At 38.1% G+C, this 20149-nt stretch overlaps 1 protein-coding gene across 18 annotated transcripts in view; it reads left to right on the top strand.

Annotated features, from left to right (window-relative positions):
* The window catches only part of CEPT1 (choline/ethanolamine phosphotransferase 1), a 41463-nt gene that overhangs the window by 764 nt on the left and 20550 nt on the right, over window positions 1-20149 (top strand). For 4 of the 18 annotated variants that reach the window (XR_014844565.1, XR_014844562.1, XM_003125857.7 and 1 more), the window contains exons 1-4: window positions 101-128; window positions 7144-7553; window positions 13281-13428; window positions 16262-16403. Coding sequence is in view for 10 of the 18 variants with exons in the window: in XM_003125857.7 (XP_003125905.2) it covers window positions 7215-7553; window positions 13281-13428; window positions 16262-16403 (629 nt within the window). In the remaining 8 variants the exon portion in view is untranslated. Of the gene's footprint in view, window positions 1-100; window positions 1081-7143; window positions 7554-13280; window positions 13429-16261; window positions 16404-20149 lie in introns of those variants that run through there. The other 14 variants (XR_014844563.1, XR_002343512.2, XM_005663566.4 and 11 more) reach the window with 5 other exon arrangements.

Genomic DNA, 20149 nt, shown 5'->3' with positions numbered 1-20149 from the left:
CGCTCACCACCGGGAGGTGCGCGCTCGCGCAGCCGCCTCTTCCGACCCTGTATCCCTTTACGGCTATCGCGAAAGTGTCGTGAACGTGCTGCCGCGGATCAGAGTCACCCAGTCGGCTGGAGTCGGAGGTCTTATTTCTAGGGGCGTGCTTTGGGGGGCCGGGGTAAGGCCGCGGGGCTCGGTCTTGGGAAAACGGCCAGGGTATGAAGGACTTGTTGGGGGGCACCACTCTCAAGAGGAGTGGAGAGAGGGCTGCAGGCTCTGGGGTGGGGCATTGGAATATAGCCGTGTATGCACTCGCGTTGGGCGAACGCTGCCCTACCTCGCGCGCGATAGCCTCGCGCGCGGGCTTGTGGGGGAATGCGAGGGGCGGCTGTTCCTCTAGCCCCGGATGGAGAGATTGCGGTGGCGAATTGCCAGCGCGAGAGCCAGGGGACTGCTGTGGTGGGAGTCGGGGTGGGGAGAACCTCGGCGGCCAGAGCTGGGCGGGCGGAAGGCTGCGGGTGCTGCCTGCGCGGAACCGACCTTGCCTAGCGGGTCCACACCCTCTTGCTCAGGTGCTGCCAAGTACGCAAACCGTGTTGCATCCTGTGCCGGGTTTGCCTTCCTTTTGAAATCTGGTGCTGGTGTTTTTTGGCTGGGCCATACTTCTTGGTCAGCAACTTTTCTAGAAATTTCAGCATATATTGACAAGTTCTGAGGTTGCCAGCGAGGGTTTATTTCAGCAGTGTTCTTGGAAGGAGAAAGGACGGGATGGTGTGTTATTCTTTGCCGGTGTTCCCAAGAACATGCAATGAATGGGATCTTTACATTTAGCTGTGTTCAACTTGTTTTTTCCAGTTGGGTGCTTGGTATTTTTGTGTCGTTTTTTGATGTTTTGCATCATTGGTATTAGTATATAAATTTGCCTGAAGTTTCGTAGTTCATTGATGAATCCCATGTTACTATAGTAGGCAAATGCATAGTTATCTTTAAACAGATATTAGTGTTAGGCATGTGGACAAAGAAAAAGATTCGGTTACTACTCTCGAACTAGGAGGAATGTGTTCAGTGGAGGTGTCGAATTGACTAACAACACAGGTGAGACTGTGAGAAGGGCATCTAGAGCATAGGTACTTTAGAACCATTGGCATTCAGGTCAAATTCCAGAGATTGAAGTTCTGAAAACATTTTGCTGCGTATTTGTTTTGTGCTGAGCAAAAAATAGTCAGAAGGCCCTTGTACAACTTGTCTTTACAATGCTTTCATTTAAGAAATGATAGCAAAAAAAAAAAAAAGAAGAAGAAGAAGAAGAAGAAAGAAGAAATAAGTTAGATAAACCTGTCTCTTGTATCAGCCTATTCTGACAGAGGTGTCTTTATTTGCTGCCCAGTTAATAGGTTATTATTGAATATTTATACCTGTGGTTTTATAAATCCATTCTCTTCCTCTCCTACACTCAATCTCTCTTAAAATTTACGTTATAAACGCTATTAAATGTTTGATATTTAACTTTAAACTTATTTTATAACCTCAGTTACATTTTATTGCATAGTCAATTTGCTTTCTAGGCAGCAGTAGATTTGTTCTTTAAGCTGCCTGAAAGTGCAACTACTGTTTCTTGTTGAGGTTCATACTGTGCTGACTCTTCTAAGGGAATAGGAAGATAATCCACAAAATGCTAGGCTTTGGCTTTTTTTTTTTTTCCTGGAAGACATTGTTTCCTTTTTTTTAAGGAATTAACAATTTCACTTCAACAAAACAGTAGATCTGAATTGTGTTACACAGTACCGTTTTAGCTCCCAAGTCTGCTGAAAAGGCTTTTGTTTTTGCTAACTTGTTCTATGTGTCACTTGTTAAATAATGCTGAATGTAATACTGTGATCTTATTAGGGTTTTTTTGTTTTTTTAACTTTTCAGTAATTTTCTCAGTCTCCCAAATAGTGTTAGCCATTCGTATTTTCTTTTAGTCGTGTCTTAGAAGTGGAAAGAGCTGTGTAGTCACCAATTCCTGTGAAAGGACTATAAACATACTGCTGAGTCAACATAGCTCAAAACTTGGCATCCTGAGACCTGGAGGGGGATGGGAATTCTGGAATTTTAACTCTACAGGTTGGATATTGTGTAAGCCTACCTTATGCTCTGCTGAGCAGTTGGAGATCCCTTTTTTAATGTGATACTTGTCACATGTTCCCCAGTGCTGAACATAGAAATAATGTGGGCAGCATGCTATTATCCTCAGCTTTTGTAAGCACAGATGTTCTGCATCGTAGATTTAAGGTCCCCGATTTGTGTATAATCTTAGTAAAGGTATTCATTAACTATCTCTGATTTTATTTTTGTTCCTTATTGGACTTTTCATATAGTCCAATATAATGAATACATAAATATTCATGCCTGCACAAAGAAGAATTTTGTTAGGCCATATTGTGCCCCCTTCTCTGGACTCCCACAACAATTGGTTCACAGTATGTTTTAACTTAGCGGTTTGTAAGACTCCCTGCCACCACTTTGAGCTTGAGGGCCTGGGTGGCATATTTTGTATTTCTGTTTCCCAGGGTCTAGAACAAGTAGGTGCTCATTAAATACTAGATATGTCACATTTGTTCATTGTTCCATAAATAAGTACATTGCCTACCTAGTGTAAGGTATGGTATGAGATTCTGGGAAAAGAATATTAAGACTAGCATGACCACTGCCTTCCTAGCTCTTACATACCAGTGTGGGGAAAAGACCAAAAAAACTGCAGCTAACAAAAAAAGTTTAAAATGTAATAGGTGCTATGAAAGGAGTATCACATTCCAGCAGGTAATAGCAGAGGAGGGGAATTTGCTGATTACAAGTGGGAAGGTCACAGTAACTCTAGGATAGTGATCAGTATCAGAAACTCAATTTGAGGTGATAAGAATTTTTAACTATTTAAAAATTCACTTTTACGGAGTTCCTATCTTGGCTCAGTGGAGATGAATCTGACTAACATCCATGAGGATGTAGGTTCGATCCCTGGCCTCACTCGTTGGGTTAAGGATCCAGCGTTGCCATGAGCTGTGGTGTAGGTCACAGACATGGCTCAGATCTGGCATTGCTCTGGCTGTGGTATAGGCTGGCAGCTATAGCTCTGATTCAACCCTTAGCCTGGGAACCTCCATATGCCGCAGATGAGGCCCTAAAAAGACAATAAAGATAAATAAATAAAATAAAAATTCACTTTTACTATTAGTTAACAAAGTAGGCTTGCTGCAAAATTATAGGTTTCTTTATAAGCTCACTGATGTTTTTCAATAATATCAGAATAAAATCTCAGCTCCTTGCTGAGGTCTATAAACATCTTCATTGTCTGGCTTTTTAAACTTTATTTTATCCCAGCCTTTCATCTGATTTACTCCTGTAAAATGATCCCTGAGGGACCTGAATGCCTCAGGGCTTGTTCTCTTTTCTTGGACTGTTCTTCCTCTTGTTCTTGGAATGGGCTGGCTCTTTCTCTTCCTCTGAAGTCAGTATAAATGCTTCTTCATAGTCTTCAACCACCTTATCTAAAATGTGCACCCTCATTGACAGAACACTGTAAATCAACTATGATGGAAAAAATAAAAACCTTAAAAAAATAAATAAAATGTGCACCCTTGGAGTTCCCACTGTGGCTCAGTATCCATGACTAGTGTCCATGAGGATGCAGGTTCAATCTGACCCCACTCAGTGGGTTAAGGATCTGGTGTTGCTGTGAGCTATGGTGTAGGTCACAGACGTGGCTCAGATCTGGTGTAGGCCAGCAGCTGCAGCTCCGATTCAGTCCCTGGCCTGGGAATTTCTATATGCCGCAGGCCATAAAGAGAAAATAAATAAATAAAATGTGCACCCTCAACTATTTTCTGGCTCCGCACCTTATTTTCTTCATAGTGCCCATCACAGTGCATACTGGTATTTGCTTGCTTATCTGTTTTTAATTATTTTCCCATCAGACATGGGAGCTGGGACCACGTCTGTCTTGTTTGCCACACATATATTGACTGAATGAATTTGGAACTTGGAATCCATTTTCTCATAAAAATTTATGACTGGTAACTAGGTTTCTAGGCTAACTAGCAATAATTTCTTGCATTAATTTTTTAGTTCCCTGTGGTGTAGATAGAAAATGACATTTTCTCCTCAACCTTTTGGGCCCAGGCTTGACTCTAGATACAGATCTCAAGTAGCCAAAATAATTTGTCATGTGTGACTTCCTTTCCATATTCCCATCTCACATCCTTTCCCCCTTTCTCTCCATAGAGTCTGCTCTTCTGTTGTAGCAACCTACTCTGTCCTGTTCCCTTGACATGCTTGCTTTTTTTCACTGCTAAAATTGAGAAACTTTGGTTTTTTTCTTGAGATAATGTTCAGGGCAGTAACCTCCTGGTCTCAGGTATGATGAGAGGAAGGAAGCAAGGAGATGGGTCTGTGGCAGTGACAGCAACTTCTCTGGCTGCTTGCATGTGTTGAAACTGAAGTAGCTATCTCTATGTCAGGGGCTACATGTATCTGAATTTTTATATGCAATCTGTTTGCTTATAAGCTTCATAGAGACATTGTTGCCAAATTGAAATACTCTTTTCATGTATGAATTATGTAATGACTAGATCTAGAAAGGTTTGTGAAAATGTAGATTTTTCTAAAAGAGAAATAGAAAAAAAATTAGGTCGGAGGTGGAAAACACTTAGAAGGAAAGTATCATATAGTCCTGCCAAATGCCCAAACTTAAAACCAGCAGGATCAGTTGCTTGTAGCTGTTTAGTGCCAGAGGCAGGCCAGCATCCTCAATATGTCACTTTTTTTTTTTAAACCATAGGAGAATGTAATGCTACAATAGTAAAATATACATTGAGTTGGATAAACTTTTTATTCCCATTTTAAGTTGAACTCCATAAGAGCTGATTGATTATAGCTCACCAAATATGAAAATGCATCATTCAATTTGACTTTTAAAAATTCAGCTGTTACAGTATAATATTTTGGTGGTTATCAGCCTGTCATTTTGACTCAGTGTCCCCCGAAAACCACCTCCCCAGATTGCCAGCATGCTGATTAAAGGTAACTTTGCTTTCTGCCAACATTTCTCAGTATTGATTTTGTAGGTGGTGAGCAGTGGGACCCAGCTTGGTGACAATTTCATCTAAAATGATTTTGTAATCAGTTGTTTTGACATTATATAAATATTGCTTTAAAATGATTTTAATTAATTGTTTTATGATACAGTCCAATATGTGGAAGAAGTCTTTGAAATAGGATATTAACTTTGCCTTCATTTGAAAATTATTTCAGTATTTTTTATTTCAGAGCACTTCGGTCACTTAAATTGCAGCACTAAAGACTCTTGTGGTTTTTGAAAATTTAAGTCAGATAAAGACTAGAGTAATTATTTTATAAACCAATTATTGAGATAACACGACTGAGATTTTGAATGGCACTTTAGATCATTACTGATATTGAAATTTCGGAATTTGTTCTATATGGGATTAGAGACCAGACCTGAGAATGTTTTAATACTAAGTCCATTGTTGAGATGTTCTAGATGTTGTATCACTTTCTGTATTCCCACAGTGCAGCATTTTGGATAATTTCATATTGCATTCTGGATAGCTTTCTGCCAGAAGATCAAAGTACTCCTGCCTTGGTTCAATGACACTGCCTTTTTAGTTTTATTAAGATTCTTCCTTTCTTCCTTTCCTGCTTGCTTGCTTGCTTGCTTTCATCCTTTTTGACTTCTCTTCTTCTCACTAACCATGAGTTCCCACAAAGTTCTTTATTCTTTTCTTTTTCTTTTCATGCTTGATCTCTTAGAGAAATTTTTTACTTTCTAGTCATTAACTAGACTTTAGCTTCTGAGTTAAAAATTTGAAATTTTGATCCCTTACCCAAACTCCAGTCTTTTGAGTTTGTCTAAAACATCTCCACTTAAAAGTTGTGTCTTTCCTACTCTTCTCCTGAGATCCCCTCTCATCCCACATCCCCAAGAAGTGGGGAAGAAAAAAAAAAAAACTGATTTTCCTTCCAAACTCTCCTTTTGAGAGTAATACCACTAGTTTCTGACTGTTGATTTCTTTTTTCTTCTGCATTAGACCCTTCATGTCTAATTCCTAAGTACTTATTCTTGATTCTTCCTTCTAAGTAGAAATTACTTACAGAGTTGACTGTTGTATTTGCATTTTTACCACCCTACCCTAGGCCTTTACCACTTCCAGGTTTTGAGGCACTATACTAACTTTGAAGGGTTCTCAAACCGTTGATGTTTTCTTAATTGGTTAATAACTTACAATGATTGTTATTTCTAATCTTCTGTAATTCAAGTGCAAGTACTTTGGGGCTCTTTATGAACATGCATTATTTAATGCACTTATAATTTTCTTCTTGCTACCTAAGTTCATCAGGTCACTCTGCTAACACATAAATACGGTCCTCTTAAAGTGAATTGTTTTCATTGTTGTTTTTTCCCTCCTGGAATATCATCTATATCCCTTTCTACTAATAGGTTTTATTTTTTAATTTAAACTGAATCTGTGTGTTTATTTGAACATCACTAACCAGCTGTATGAACTTCAACAAGTTAATTAGCCTCTCTGTGCCTTAGTTTCATTTTCTATAAAAACGGGCATAATTAGTAGTCCTTACCTTCAGTGGTTTTTGTGAGAATTAAATGAGTTAATATACAAAACTTGCTGAAAGTGTTAGTGTGTAGTAACTGCTCAGTAACTATTAGCTGTTAGCATTAAATAAAAATCGAGTTTGATTCATTCTATTCACATCATTCCTTAGATATTGAAACTAATGTGCTGGCTGCCTTTGGGCCTCAGTTTCTGTATGTGTGAAATGATGAAATGATTTGTTCAGTTTATACTATGAAAGTGTTAGGAGATAGAAAAAAAAGAACATGAGCTTTGAAGTCAGACAAACTCTGAGGTAACCAGAAGCATGTTATTGTTAACATTTCTTAACATTTTTCACTTAAAGGTGAGATGAGATGACTTCTTTTGACCTCCACTGTCAGTAAGGATTAGAACTAAAACCAGATCCCTGGTTTTCTGATCCCTGTTTAATACGGATTACTCTATTACCAGTTTGATTTTTTGTTTTTTAAAAGTACTGACATTGATGTAAATAGAGGCTGACACATGTATCTTTTTTTCCCCCCAGGTACAGACCATCCACAAAAAGCTCTAAAGGAAGATAAATTATTCTTTCCAAATAAAAGAAAGCCAAGATCCATGAGTGGGCATCGGTCAGCAAGGAAACGATGTGGAGATTCTCACCCGGAGTCCCCTCTGGGCTTCGGGCACATGAGTACTCCAGGGTGTGTGTTAAATAAATTGTTTCAGTTGCCTACACCACCACTGTCAAGACACCAACTTAAGCGACTAGAGGAACACAGATATCAGAGTGCTGGACGGTCCCTGCTTGAGCCCTTAATGCAAGGGTATTGGGAATGGCTAGTTGGAAGAGTTCCCTCCTGGATTGCCCCAAATCTCATCACGATCATTGGATTGTCAATAAACATCTGTACAACTGTTTTATTAGTCTTCTACTGCCCTACAGCTACAGAGCAGGTAAGAGGACTTTCTTTAATAACAGATATAAACATCATGTATTACATAGCAGAAACACTGTATTTGGGATTTTTAGGTCATTTTAGCTAAAGGTAAAAGCTGCTAAATCTCGTAACAACAAACCACTTTATATGCTGTGCTTATGAGAAACCAGAACTCTGGTTCATCAAAGTGTGAAGTCTGATCCCAGTAGGTAAATTAATGTTAGTTGGTATCGACATGTAAAATATTTCTTTAAAATGAGCAAATCTCAATTCTTTTCAAAAGAGTTTTATCCTATTGTTTAAAAATGGCTAATAGAATCTTAACAAGCTTAAAATGATCAGAGAGGAAAGTCTCTGGCAGTAAGATAGCACAGCCATAAATCAGTCTTTTCACTCACCCACTCCAGTCCACTGAAAGTTGTTGAGTGTCCTTTTTCTCTTCCTGTAAACGTATGTGGCCGATAGCCTCAGGTATATCTTTACTATTCTAACAAGGTGAAAGAAGTGTAAGAAAGAGACAATATAATGTGTCTCCTACTTTGTATCTTGCTATGACTGCCATTAAAAAGGGAACCATGTAAGGAGTTCCCATTGTGGCTCAGTGGGTTAAGGACCTGATGTTGTCTCTGTGAGGATGCAGCTTCAATCCCTGGCCTTGCTCAGTGGGTTAAGGATGTGATGTTGCCACAAGCTGCGGCATAGGTCACAGACGTGGCTTGGGTCTGGTGTTGCTGTGGCTATGGCATAGGCTTAAGCTGCAGCTCTAATTCGACCCCTGGCCCAGTAACTTCCATATGCTGCAAGTGCAACAGTAAAAAGCAAAGGAAAAGAAAAAATAAATAAATAAAAGGAAGCATGGTATACAAAGACTCTGTCCCTGGGCCTTCTCAAATATGTCTCTCCACTGCAGTTCCCTTTTTCACCTCCTCTGCTCATTACTTAGAACCAAAACTGAAACTAGAGCCCTTCATCTGAATATGTAAATTGATGTTTATTTGGTTGTAAAATTTCCTTGTTGTAGTTCCCTGGTGGCTCATTGGGTTAGGGATATGGCATTGTCACTGCTGTGGCTCAGGTCTCTGCTTAATCAGAATGATCAGCCATAGGTAACCCAAGAAGATAGAAGGTGATCCTCAACTAAAACAGTTAAAAGTGACTGAACCGTATGAATCATAAAGGCTACAACATTCCTCGTCTTGAAATAATTTTTTGAAAGCATAGTCTTTTCAAGTGATTCGGTTTTTTTGAGATAAAATTATACCATTCAATCCTTTATCCCTTCCTGTTTTTATTAGTTCATTTGTTTCCACCTACAGCTCTTGAAGTAAATAGCTATTGAGGGTCACAAGTACCTGTGAACATAATCTGTTTTTGTTTTTTGTCTTTTTCCAGGTGCTTCTTTTCTCCCTACCCTTGAATACCTTTAATTCCTCTTTTACTCTATGAATATGGTTTATATAGGTTGTATGGATATATTTCTGGTTTCCTCTCATTTTTTTTAACTGTTTTGCTTTACATCTCTCAGGAAACTAAAAATAAATAAATAAATAAACACCTGTACAATTATTTAAATATGTCCTGGGATTCTTTGTCACATGTCCTTCAGCTCTTTTACTTGTGGCTTACCTGAAGACCTGACATGTACTTTCAGAGGACTCTGGTCCAGATCACACACATCCTTAGAGGTGCAGAAGAAAAAACCAGGGAAGTGGGTTGGTTTTAGTTGAAGCCTTCTGAATGCTAAATTAGGTCCAGGATGGGGATCAGGGAATGAGAGCAGGTTGCAAGGTAGCTTGGCTACTAATAGTTGTTTACTGCATGCCCACAGTATACCAGGCACCGTGTTCCTTAGGATACTTTTCCTCAGCTTTCGTTCTTAAGTGATTTGGAATTATTGGAAATTATTCCCTAAAAGTAGTTAAATCTTTGGGAAAACTTCCAGAATAGGAACTACACTAATCACAGAGAACTTTTCAGAGTTGCTACTGGGAAGAATCAAGGTGAAATATGACTGAGCTACCATTTGGTGCTCTGCAAGGGAAAGCAGTGTCCAACAAGGGCTGTGCTGTGTGCATTTGTAACGGTATGGTGGAAATCCCTGTTTGGCTGAGATCAGAACGCATTAAAATGGGTCATGGCTGTCTTCCATGGTATGCTCTCATTATCTTTCTCATCTTCAGTAAGTTATGTAAATTCTCTATGTCACAGTTTATCCTTTTAAATCTAATTTTTTTAAGATAAAGAAGTCCACCTTTCTACCTTAGGAGTTTGAAAAATATCGACAGATTTTCTTTTCTTATCTACTAGAAAGTCTGTTTTTTCTAACAAAAAAGGCAAATGGGAGAAAACATTACAATAGTGACATTCTTTTCTTTCTTTTTCTTTTTTTTTTTTTTTTTTTTAGGGCCGCACCCACAGCATATGGAAGTTCCCTGGCTAGGGGTCTAACTGGAGCTGCAGCTGCTAGGCTACACCACAGCCACAGCAATGCCAGATTTGAGCCGCATCTGTGACCTACACCACAGCTCATGGCAGTGCCGAATCCTTAACCCACTGATTGAGGCCAGAGATCGAACTTGTGTCCTCACGGATATTAATTGGGTTCGTTACCACTGAGCCACAATGGGAACTCCAGTGACATTCTTTTATACTGGAAAGATTGGTAGCTGAAACTCTAATGTGTTCAAAAAAGTCAGTAATATAAAAAAATATATGGAAAGTTCTTAATACCTGTAGACATGAAATTTAATGCTCACCCATTGGTATAAGGCATTAAACTATAACAAAAGAATTAGAACTATAGTGAATAAGAATTTCCTTAGGTGATAAGTTTATGGAACTCTCTGCAAAATACTGATAAAAAAAATAAAAGAAATGCGGTAAGTTCCTAGAGGAATTGGTGTTTCATAAATAATGTATTATTAGAAGAAACTGGGAATGAGAAAAGGGTTATGGGGAAGAATAGGATATTTGACCAATGAAACTATAATCATACACCATTTATTTTTTTATTTTTTTGTCTTTTTGACATTTCTTGGGCCGCTCCCGCGGCATATGGAGGTTCCCAGGCTAGGGGGTGAATCGGAGCCATAGCCGCCAGCCTACACCAGAGCCACAGCAGTGCAAGATCTGAGCTGCATCTGCGACCTACACCATAGCTCACAGCAATGCCGGATCCCTAACTCACCGAATGAGGCCAGGGATCAAACCCACATCCTCATGGATCGTAGTCAGGTTTTTATTGCTGAGCTACAATGGGAACTCCCAGATATATCTTTTTTCTTTTTATAACAGCACCTTCAGCACGTGTCAGTTCCCAGGCTAGGGGTTGAACTGGAACTGCGGCTGAGGCCTACACCACAGCCACAGCAACCCCGGATCCAAGCCACAGCTATGACCCATGCTGCACCTTGCAGCAATGCCAGATGCCTAACCCACTGAGTGAGGCCAAGGATTGAATCTGCATCTTCACAGAGACAACATTGGGTCCTTAACCCACAGAGTCACAATGGGAACTCTTAGAATTTTTAATGTAGAAAAATGGAAAGATAATTAAAATGGCACATTGCCCATGTCTGGTTAACTTCTATTGACATTAAAATAGAAAGGGGAAATTACATAGTTAGAAAAGTTCAAACAGGCATAAAACAAAAGTAAAATCTTCCCTTTTTTAATCTGACTTTCCTTCCCACCCCTACTTCCAATTCTTCCCCTCATACGTATAATTTATTGTTGAATTCTGGAGTTGGAGAATCACTATTGCACCAGCATGTGTATATATATATTTCTGTGTATATAAATCTTCAAGTCTCTCAGTTCTGTTTCAGTAGCTCAGTGAAACCTTTTGTTTCTTAACCTGAGTTGACTCATAATAAGAACATCTTTTTAAAATTTTGCAAATTGGTTAATTGCCAGTTTGTGAAAAGACTATTTGCTAATACCACTTCTTCCCCACCCACCTGTCAGGGTGTGATGGTTTCCTTGATGGATACATTTGGTGTATTAGGCTCTTAACCCAACTGAGACCATACTTGCTCCTCCTGGAAAAGAACACTTTTTTTTTTCCTAAGACACCTCTGAGAGTTGTGAAATAATGGAAACAAGGAAAAAATATATAAACATTAGTTTAGTGTTCTACAGCTTTACAGGACAAAAGAAAAATCCAAAGACAAGGAGGCTTTTCTCTCTCTTATGTGTGTAATTACCATCACGCTGTTTTCTAAGATTACATGTCTACTAATAGCTGAGGTGTCTGTTCCAGAGTAACACTTTTCCCCATTAAAATCCTAAGACCCCTCAAGATGTTCCTTGTTTTCTAGTCTCCAAAAGCAGTACAGTTGAGTAGAAATTATAGAAATTTCTGTGATGATAGCACAGCGTTCTGCATCTCTGTAGTCTGACCTGGAGGCCACAGACACTTGGAACTATTGAGTATTTGAAGTATACCTAGCAAGTGAGAAACTGAATTTTTAGTTTAATTTTAGTGAATTTAGAGTAAAATAAACAGATGGGTAATGGCTACTAGAAGCAATAGACCCAAAGTCTAGAAGGTAGGGCTCTTAGTCACACAAGATGAATGACTTAGGCCAGTGTGCTGGCATGTAAACTATGGTTACATAACCACAGTTACTGCTTTCTGGGTTTGTAACTCGAGCTCCGGGGAGGTATATACAATGGGCCTTTTCGCAGCCTCAGTATTTTTAAATATGAGACATCAAGAAAACATTTATAAGAAGAGCTTTACTTTTTTAATGACTAAGATCTAAATAGATTGCTTTCAGAGAGATACCTCTTTGCAGCACAGATTATACTGAATATTGTTTGCAGATCTGAGTGGTTTTTATTTGCAGCTCAGAGAATTTAGTATCCCCAGTTTAACTTGATAACCAATATCTGACAAAATATTCTGTGGTTATAAAAATTTTTTTATGGCCTGAGCATGGGAAAATAGTAAAAAGTGATACCAAACACTCTTTTTACATTCTTACGGAGAACAAATCAAAAAAAAGCTCTCCTTTTTTAATGCATAACGTTGAAATTCAGTATTAGTGGTTCAGTTTCTGTCTGGGAAAAGAGGAACCAGTTCTTGAAAAGGTGACCATAAATATTTGAAAAGTAATGTAAGGGCTCTAGCTAGTAAATCGTTATTTCCCTCATGTTGTTGTCTTGGAACATTGAAGAGGTGTGTTTAAAAATTAGTTACATGCTCAAATAAATTTGGAAAATAGCAGCATGTTTTATCACCTTTGAATTGTCACAAGCTGCATTAGCAATCTGAAGGGCTGGAAGAAGTCCTGCAGTAGAGAAGTCTGTTTGACATTGTTTAACCCAGTGTTTCCCATGTGTTTAGCGTGGATATTTTCTTTTCATGTAATACCTATAAACATCTTGAAAAATGAAATTTGGGAAAAACTTTGCTAGGTTGTTTATTAGTTGATTCTTAGAATCTAAATGTTAGGAGGAATCTAATGGAAGTTACTCGTCTAATCTCTCATGGGATTTTGTCGTATCCTCGTGAACTAGTTATCTAGCATCTGCTTGAATACTCCTACAAAGCAGGGAATTTAATTCTCTTATAATTCTGATGGTTCCCAAAAGTTTTTCATTATGTAGCACTTGGATATTCTCTTCCATGGCTTCCAACCAGTAGTACTTCTCTGGAGAATGCAGACAAAATACCTGCAAGTAAAAACATAATAGGAATATGTCTTATTACTCTTGCTTTTCTTATTTTATTTCACAGGCACCTCTGTGGGCGTATATTGCTTGTGCATGTGGCCTTTTCATTTACCAGTCTTTGGATGCTATAGATGGGAAACAGGCAAGAAGAACCAATAGTAGTTCTCCTTTGGGGGAACTTTTTGATCATGGTTGTGATTCACTATCAACAGGTATTGTTGATTTTTTTAAAATTAATGATTAATAGTGATAAAAGGAATATGCTAAACAGTGTTAGAATAAATAATAAGTTCATGGTGTTAATATAGTTCTCAGAATAAGTAATTTTGTATTAACTTTTGGTATTTTTGAAAACAATGTAAATCTGGTTAATATTTATTCATTGTTTGGTGGTATTGGGAAATTTAGAAAATAATTTCTACTTGTTATTTTTAACCCTAAATATTATTGTTTTGGCACCTGTTGGTTTTAAAAATCTTAGGGCATAATTGTTATTAAAAATAAAATAAATTAAAGATGAGAATTCAGTGGTGGAAGACTAAGAAATTCATAGTCTTTATGTTGAAATGGATATTATGTAGATATTTAAAACTATGTGGTAGACTTGGAGTATAATGGTGATAATGGGCTCGGATAAAAAGACTAGCAAACAATACATTAAGGTGCTAGCAATAGATGAGTTATTGTAATTAGATTATATATGATATGTATTTGCACCATTTAAAAATAATATTTCAGGAGTTCCCGTCGTGGCGCAGTGGTTAACGAATCCGACTAGGAACCATGAGGTTGCGGGTTCGGTCCCTGCCCTTGCTCAGTGGGTTAACAATCCGGCGTTGCCGTGAGCTGTGGTGTAGGTTGCAGACGCGGCTCGGATCCCGCGTTGCTGTGGCTCTGGCGTAGGCCGGTGGCTACAGCTCCGATTCAGCCCCTAGCCTGGGAACCTCCATATGCCGAGGGAGCGGCCCAAGAAATAGCAACAACAACAACAACAACAACAAAAAGACAAAAGGAGGAAAAAAAAAAATAATAATAATATTTCAGTGCTTTTTTAGAGAGAAAAAAGAAAAGTAGAAATTAAATGACAGTTTCTAATTAGGCTTCCCTTCAGGAACTCCCCTGCTCTTGACTTCCCACCCTGCCACCACACACCCTGCTCCCCCCTCAAACCCACACAATTATTTTTATTTAGTTCTTCGGTTGGTTTCTTGTCATTTGGCATAGCATTTACAATATTTTAAAAGAAACAAACAAAACCCCTTTTGGTTTTAACCTTGTGAACTCAGATTCACAGAGGTAGGTGTATGTTAAAATTGTGTCAGTGTATCCTGACAGCAGCTTGCTTAGTAGAGGGGAAGGAACAGCTAAGCTCTTATAACTTCTAAGACTCAAGAAAAACTCAAAACTTCCACTGAATAAAGGATAGTCGGGCATCTCGAAAGACTTTTATATTTAATTGGGTGACAACAGAATAGCATGCCCTCTTTTTTATCTTAAGAGATGGTAATTTTTGTGCTGTAGTTTGAGTTGCTAACTTTTATAGGGAGTCCTTTTTAAAATGTGTATTACCCAAAATGAAATCTGCTAAATAAGAAAAGATAGCTTTCTAAAAAAGACAAAAAAAAAAAAAAAAAAAAAGGAGTTCCCGTCGTGGTGCAGTGGTTAACGAATCTGACTAGGAACCATGAGGTTGCAGGTTCGGTCCCTGCCCTTGCTCAGTGGGTTAACGATCCGGCGTTGCCGTGAGCTGTGGTGTAGGTTGCAGACGCGGCTCAGATCCCGCGTTGCTGTGGCTCTGGAGTAGGCCGGTGGCTGCAACTCCGATTCAACCCCTAGCCTGGGAACCTCCATATGCCGAGGGAGCAGCCCAAGAAATAGCAAAAAAAAAAAAAAAAAAGAAAAGAAAAGATAGCTTTCTGTCTAAAGCCAGTAGATCCCTTTGTGAATTATCTAGGCCTTTGTTTTTCTTCTTTTTTTCTTTCTACCTTGTAACTTTTTTTTTCTTTTTTGGCTGTACCCATGGCATGTGGAAGTTCCCCACGCCAAGGAATACATGCTGCAGCAGCAACCCAGGCCACTGCAGCGACAATGCCAGATCCTTAATCCACTGTCACAAGAGAACTCCTACTTTGTAATTTTTTACTACTCATTAGTACTCTACCCCTGAGTTGGGAGAATACAGTTATACCTCAAAGATATTGTAGGTTTGGTTCCAGACCACCGCAACAAATCGAACATTGAAATGAAGCAAGACACATTTTTTGGTTTCCCAGTATATATAAAAGCTACATCTACACTCAACTTTAGTCTCTTAATTGTGTCTCAAAAAACAATGTACATACTTCAAAAAAAACTTTATTGGAATTCCCTGGTGGCTCAGCAGGTTAAAGATCTGGCGTTTTCACTGCTGTGTCTCAGGTTACTCCTGTGGTACGAGTTCAGTCCCTGGTCATGTGAGCAGCCCAAAAAACCCCACTTTATTGCTAAAAAACACTATCATCTGAGCCTTCAGCAGGTCGTAATCTTTTTGCGGTAGTAACATCAGTCATCACTGATCAGACATCACCATGGCAAATATAATGAAAAAAAGTGTAAAATATTTCAAAAATTACCAAAATGTGACACTGAGATACAAAGTGAACAAATGCTGTGGGGGAAAAAATGACACTGATAGGCTTGCTCAATGCAGAGTTGCCACAAACTTTTAATTGGTAAAAAGCACAATATCTAGAAGCACAGTGTCTGTGAAGTGCAATAAAATGAGGTATGCCTGTAGTCAAAAAAAAGCTCAAGTATTTTAGTTGCTTTTACTTTTCTAGTAAGTGGTGTAGTGAGAGAAGAGATTGAAATTTCAAGGTAAAATGATGATGTAAAGAGAAACTGTATCCTACTTTCCTGTTGGCATAGGTAACTGAGAGAAGTTCGTACATTGATGGCATATCTTCTTTTTGCTTCATCTAAAATCATTTCCAGCTCAGTTAATATCTGTTATTTGTTATTTTAACTGTTATTTTTCAGTCTGCATTGTGATCTTTCTTTTTGCAGTTTTTGTGGTTCTTGGAACATGTATTGCAGTGCAACTGGGGACAAACCCTGATTGGATGTTTTTTTGTTGCTTTGCTGGGACATTCATGTTCTATTGTGCACACTGGCAAACCTATGTTTCTGGAACATTGCGATTTGGAATGTAAGTAGCATTTCACGGTGATTTTCTTTTCTCTTTCAAATTTGAGGAATGTTGCTCCTAGGTATTTAACTATTGGAAGTTGATCAAATCATGACTAAATAAAAGATGTTTAAAACCTTCATTATTTTAGTTTTATGTAATGGTCTCTATCATGTGTCCTTCTGTCACACTTCTTGAAAGGAAGTATTAGAACCTCTCAACCAATATTTTAAAGTAACATGTAAAACTAGCCCCTTCACTCACATCCAGTGTATTTTCTCAGACAAATTCATTTTTCTTTGTCCCCACTATTATTCACCTTAAGTCTCTGTTTTATTTTGACATAGGATAGTTTCTGAAAGCAAAGAGCAACTCTCATCTCTAAAATAATCACAGTTTAATTAGATTTTCTTTTTTTCACATTATTTTATTTCTGAATCTGTAAATACCTAAGCTCTTGATAATTCATTGGATATGAGCACACCATGTAGATTTTTATTACTGCAACAAAATGCCCAAATTTTAAAAAATAAAATAGAAACTTTTTAAACTCCAAAGGAAAAGTTCCTACCTGGTGACCAGTACTTTTCCATAAATATTAATGAGTAAACCAGTTTTGGAACAAGGTTAAGGATGGAATTCACCAACTGCTGTTTAATTAAGTATCACAGATCCTATTTACACTGATCAAATTAGTCTTTGATTTTTTTCATGGTGTAGTGTTTTTTGTTTTGGGGGTTTTTTTTGTCTTTCTGTCTTTTCTAGGGCTGCACCTGCAGCATATGGAGGTTCCCAGGCTAGGGTTCCAATTGGAGCTGTAGCCTCCGGCCTACACCAGAGCCACAGCAATGCAGGATCCGAGCCGCGTCTGCGACCTACACCACAGCTCACGGCAACGCCAGATCCTTAACCCACTGAGCAAGGCCAGGGATCGAACCTGCAACCTCATGGTTCCTAGTTGGATTCATTAACCACTGAGTCACGACGGGAACTCCCATGGTGTAGTATTAAGAGGAAAAGAACTTGAGAAAAGATTCTGAATACTTCATGAAATTTCAAAATAAAAATCTGATGGCAAATGATAGGAGAACATCTTAACCTAGTCTCTAATTAAGATGAAGCATTAATGGATTTTTAAATTTTAGAGCACTAATAAATTTAGTTTTCACCAGAATGAATAGAAATTTAGCTGTTCACTACAAGTTCATGTCAGGTGATTTTTGTTAAACCCATATTTAAATAGAATTTGAGATGTTCTTAAGACAGTAAGTGAATAATTGTTAAAATTTTAGATGTTAACGAAAAGATGTGTCTCAGAATAATTTCAAAATCAAGAGACTTAGAGAATGTGTTTAAGGCATGTCTTGAGATGATAGCCTTATTTTAAGTGACAGTAGTGAACATGAGTGTCCAATTGAAAGCAGTATGCCTGTGCATTCACCAACAGTTTATAAAATGATCTATGCTCAGAAAATATTGAAGATACCTGATGTTATAAAAAAGCAGTTATCAAAAATATATGTAGTTTTTTTGTCTCAGTATTGTTTTCATAGCCTTTATATTATGTCAGTAATGTTTTCATAGTCTTTTTCTGTATTAGGTAAAACCACAAAATGTAATAGAATTTTAAGACCACTTGGTTTGCTCTAATTCAGTTTTAATTGTTAGGGATCTCAATGTTTTCAAAGATAGCAGAATTTATAGTATCCGGATTTCACATACTCTGTGTTTCATTGGTTATTATCTCATAGTTAACTTTCAGGTCCTTATTTTGATGGCTTACTTGTCATCTAGACTTGATTTATTTTCTTTCTCTTTCAAGTAAAGCAGCACCAACCGTATAGTGTGGGAACTGAAGGAAGGAAAGAAAATGAACCATGGAAGCAGGGGAAGTTAAATAGACAGTGTTTTTAAGAGTGACTCGCTATCACAGCTTTCTATTTGCAGTCTTAAAATTTCCCTTGTGTTTTCCTTTGATGAAATATGTGCTTGGAAAACTGCAAGCACTTCGTATATTGTTAGATCATAAGATGCCTCTAGGGGTGTGGCAGAAGATAAGGCTGGAGAAGATCCAGAAAATCTATGTCCTGCCAAGAACTGTGGGCTTTTATCCTGAATCTCTGGGGATCCTTTGCATGACTAAAGCAGGGAAATGACAAAAGTACCTTCTGGAAAGATCAATCTGGCAACATTTTGGAGGGTGAATTGGAGTGGGCTGTGACAGAAGTAAGGAGAGCCCTTAGGTGGCATAAGCAGAATTCACATGAGGAACGATGAAATCTGAACAAGCACAGTGATGGTGCTACTAGAGAGAAAGGCATAGGTTGGAGAGAGACTTAAGAGGTCACAAGTACAGGACATAGTCTTTCTGTGGATATGGAGAGTAAATGAAAGAGCAGAGACTAGAATGACTCCCATTTCCCTGATTTGGGTGGTTGGATGAAAGATGGAGAAAGGCCCTGCAGGGAGAGGGACCTGTTTGAAGGACAGTTTTATCTAGAACATGTATGGGAGGGCTTTTAGACATGCATATAGAATGAGAGTAGCAGAAAACATTAAAAAAAAGAGCAAGTCTAGAAAGAAGCTCATGAAAGTTATTGAACAGCCAGAGGAGGAGGAGGCATTCCAGAATGAAAAGCCAGAAGGAGGATGAATTTCTAAAGAGAACAATGCTAAATGCTGCCAAGACTCCAAATGAGGACAGAAAATTGTACATTGAATTTGGCAGTGCGAGGCCATCAGAGTAGTAATGATGTAGAAGCCAGACTGTAGGGGATGGAAGTGAATGGAATAAACAAGCGCACAATGAGTGCAGGTTACTTACAAAATGTATGGTTGTGATGGGAAGAAGCGAGGCATCAGAGGAGAGAACATGGACTCAGAGGAAGGAGGGTTTTGTGTTTTTAATGGGAAAGTTTTGAGCATACAGAAGAAACTGATTTAGAAAAGAGATTGAAGATAATCTGGGGAAAGGGGCGTGGGGGATGATTTTTGGAGCTTAGACTGCTGAGAACGCAGGACCCAGAGGAGTATCAAGCAGGAGGGACCAGATAGGAGGACACTCTGCCCCTGAGAATGTAGTGCTTCCTTATACTGGTGTGAGAAAGAAACTAGAAATATTGAGGCCAGTTTGAATTTAATATCTCACTTTAAATATTTGTATTAAGAGATTGGTTTTGTTTGGGAAAATTGCAGTTTTCTGAAATCTTGCGTTTACATTAAAGCAAGACTGAACTTATTTTTAAGATTAAAAGCAGGCTACAGCACTAACAGATACGTGGCAGGTGCTTTACATTCGAAGAGATATTTATCAAAATACCAAGGTAATAGAAGCATAGGGAATAATATAGCTATTCCTAAAGTAGTCTTAGAAATACCATTTTAGAGTTCACATATTTTTTCTAGAGCAGATATAATAGGCAGATTATAATAGCTTAAATATTGAAGTCAAGTTTATACATGTGGAAGAGAAAGTCCAAATTTTATTTTACTTGATTAGGAAAGGCCAGTTCTCAAATATAATTTGAGAAAAGGAATTTTTAAAAATCACTTGCTTTTTCTTCCTCCTTAGGGGAAAGTGAAAGCAGCCTTAAGTACTTTAGACATTTTATTTAAAATATTTTATTTAAAATATTTTTATTTTAATTGTTTTCATATTTATACACAAGAGAAAAAAAATCATGAGGTATATATAAAATAAATCCAGGTTGTTCTATGTTCAATAACCTTATAAAGTAGTAAGTTTACAGATAAGGAATTTTATTTAT

Source organism: Sus scrofa, chromosome 4 (genome assembly GCF_054392235.1).
Source record: "Sus scrofa isolate SSC_HxYL_T2T_F1_AM1 chromosome 4, Sscrofa_HxYL_maternal_Yorkshire_Landrace_v2.0, whole genome shotgun sequence".
Classification (NCBI taxonomy): Eukaryota; Metazoa; Chordata; class Mammalia; order Artiodactyla; family Suidae; genus Sus; species Sus scrofa.
The sequence above is the reverse complement of the archived record's forward strand: the minus strand, read 5'-3'. Positions and strand labels throughout refer to the sequence as shown.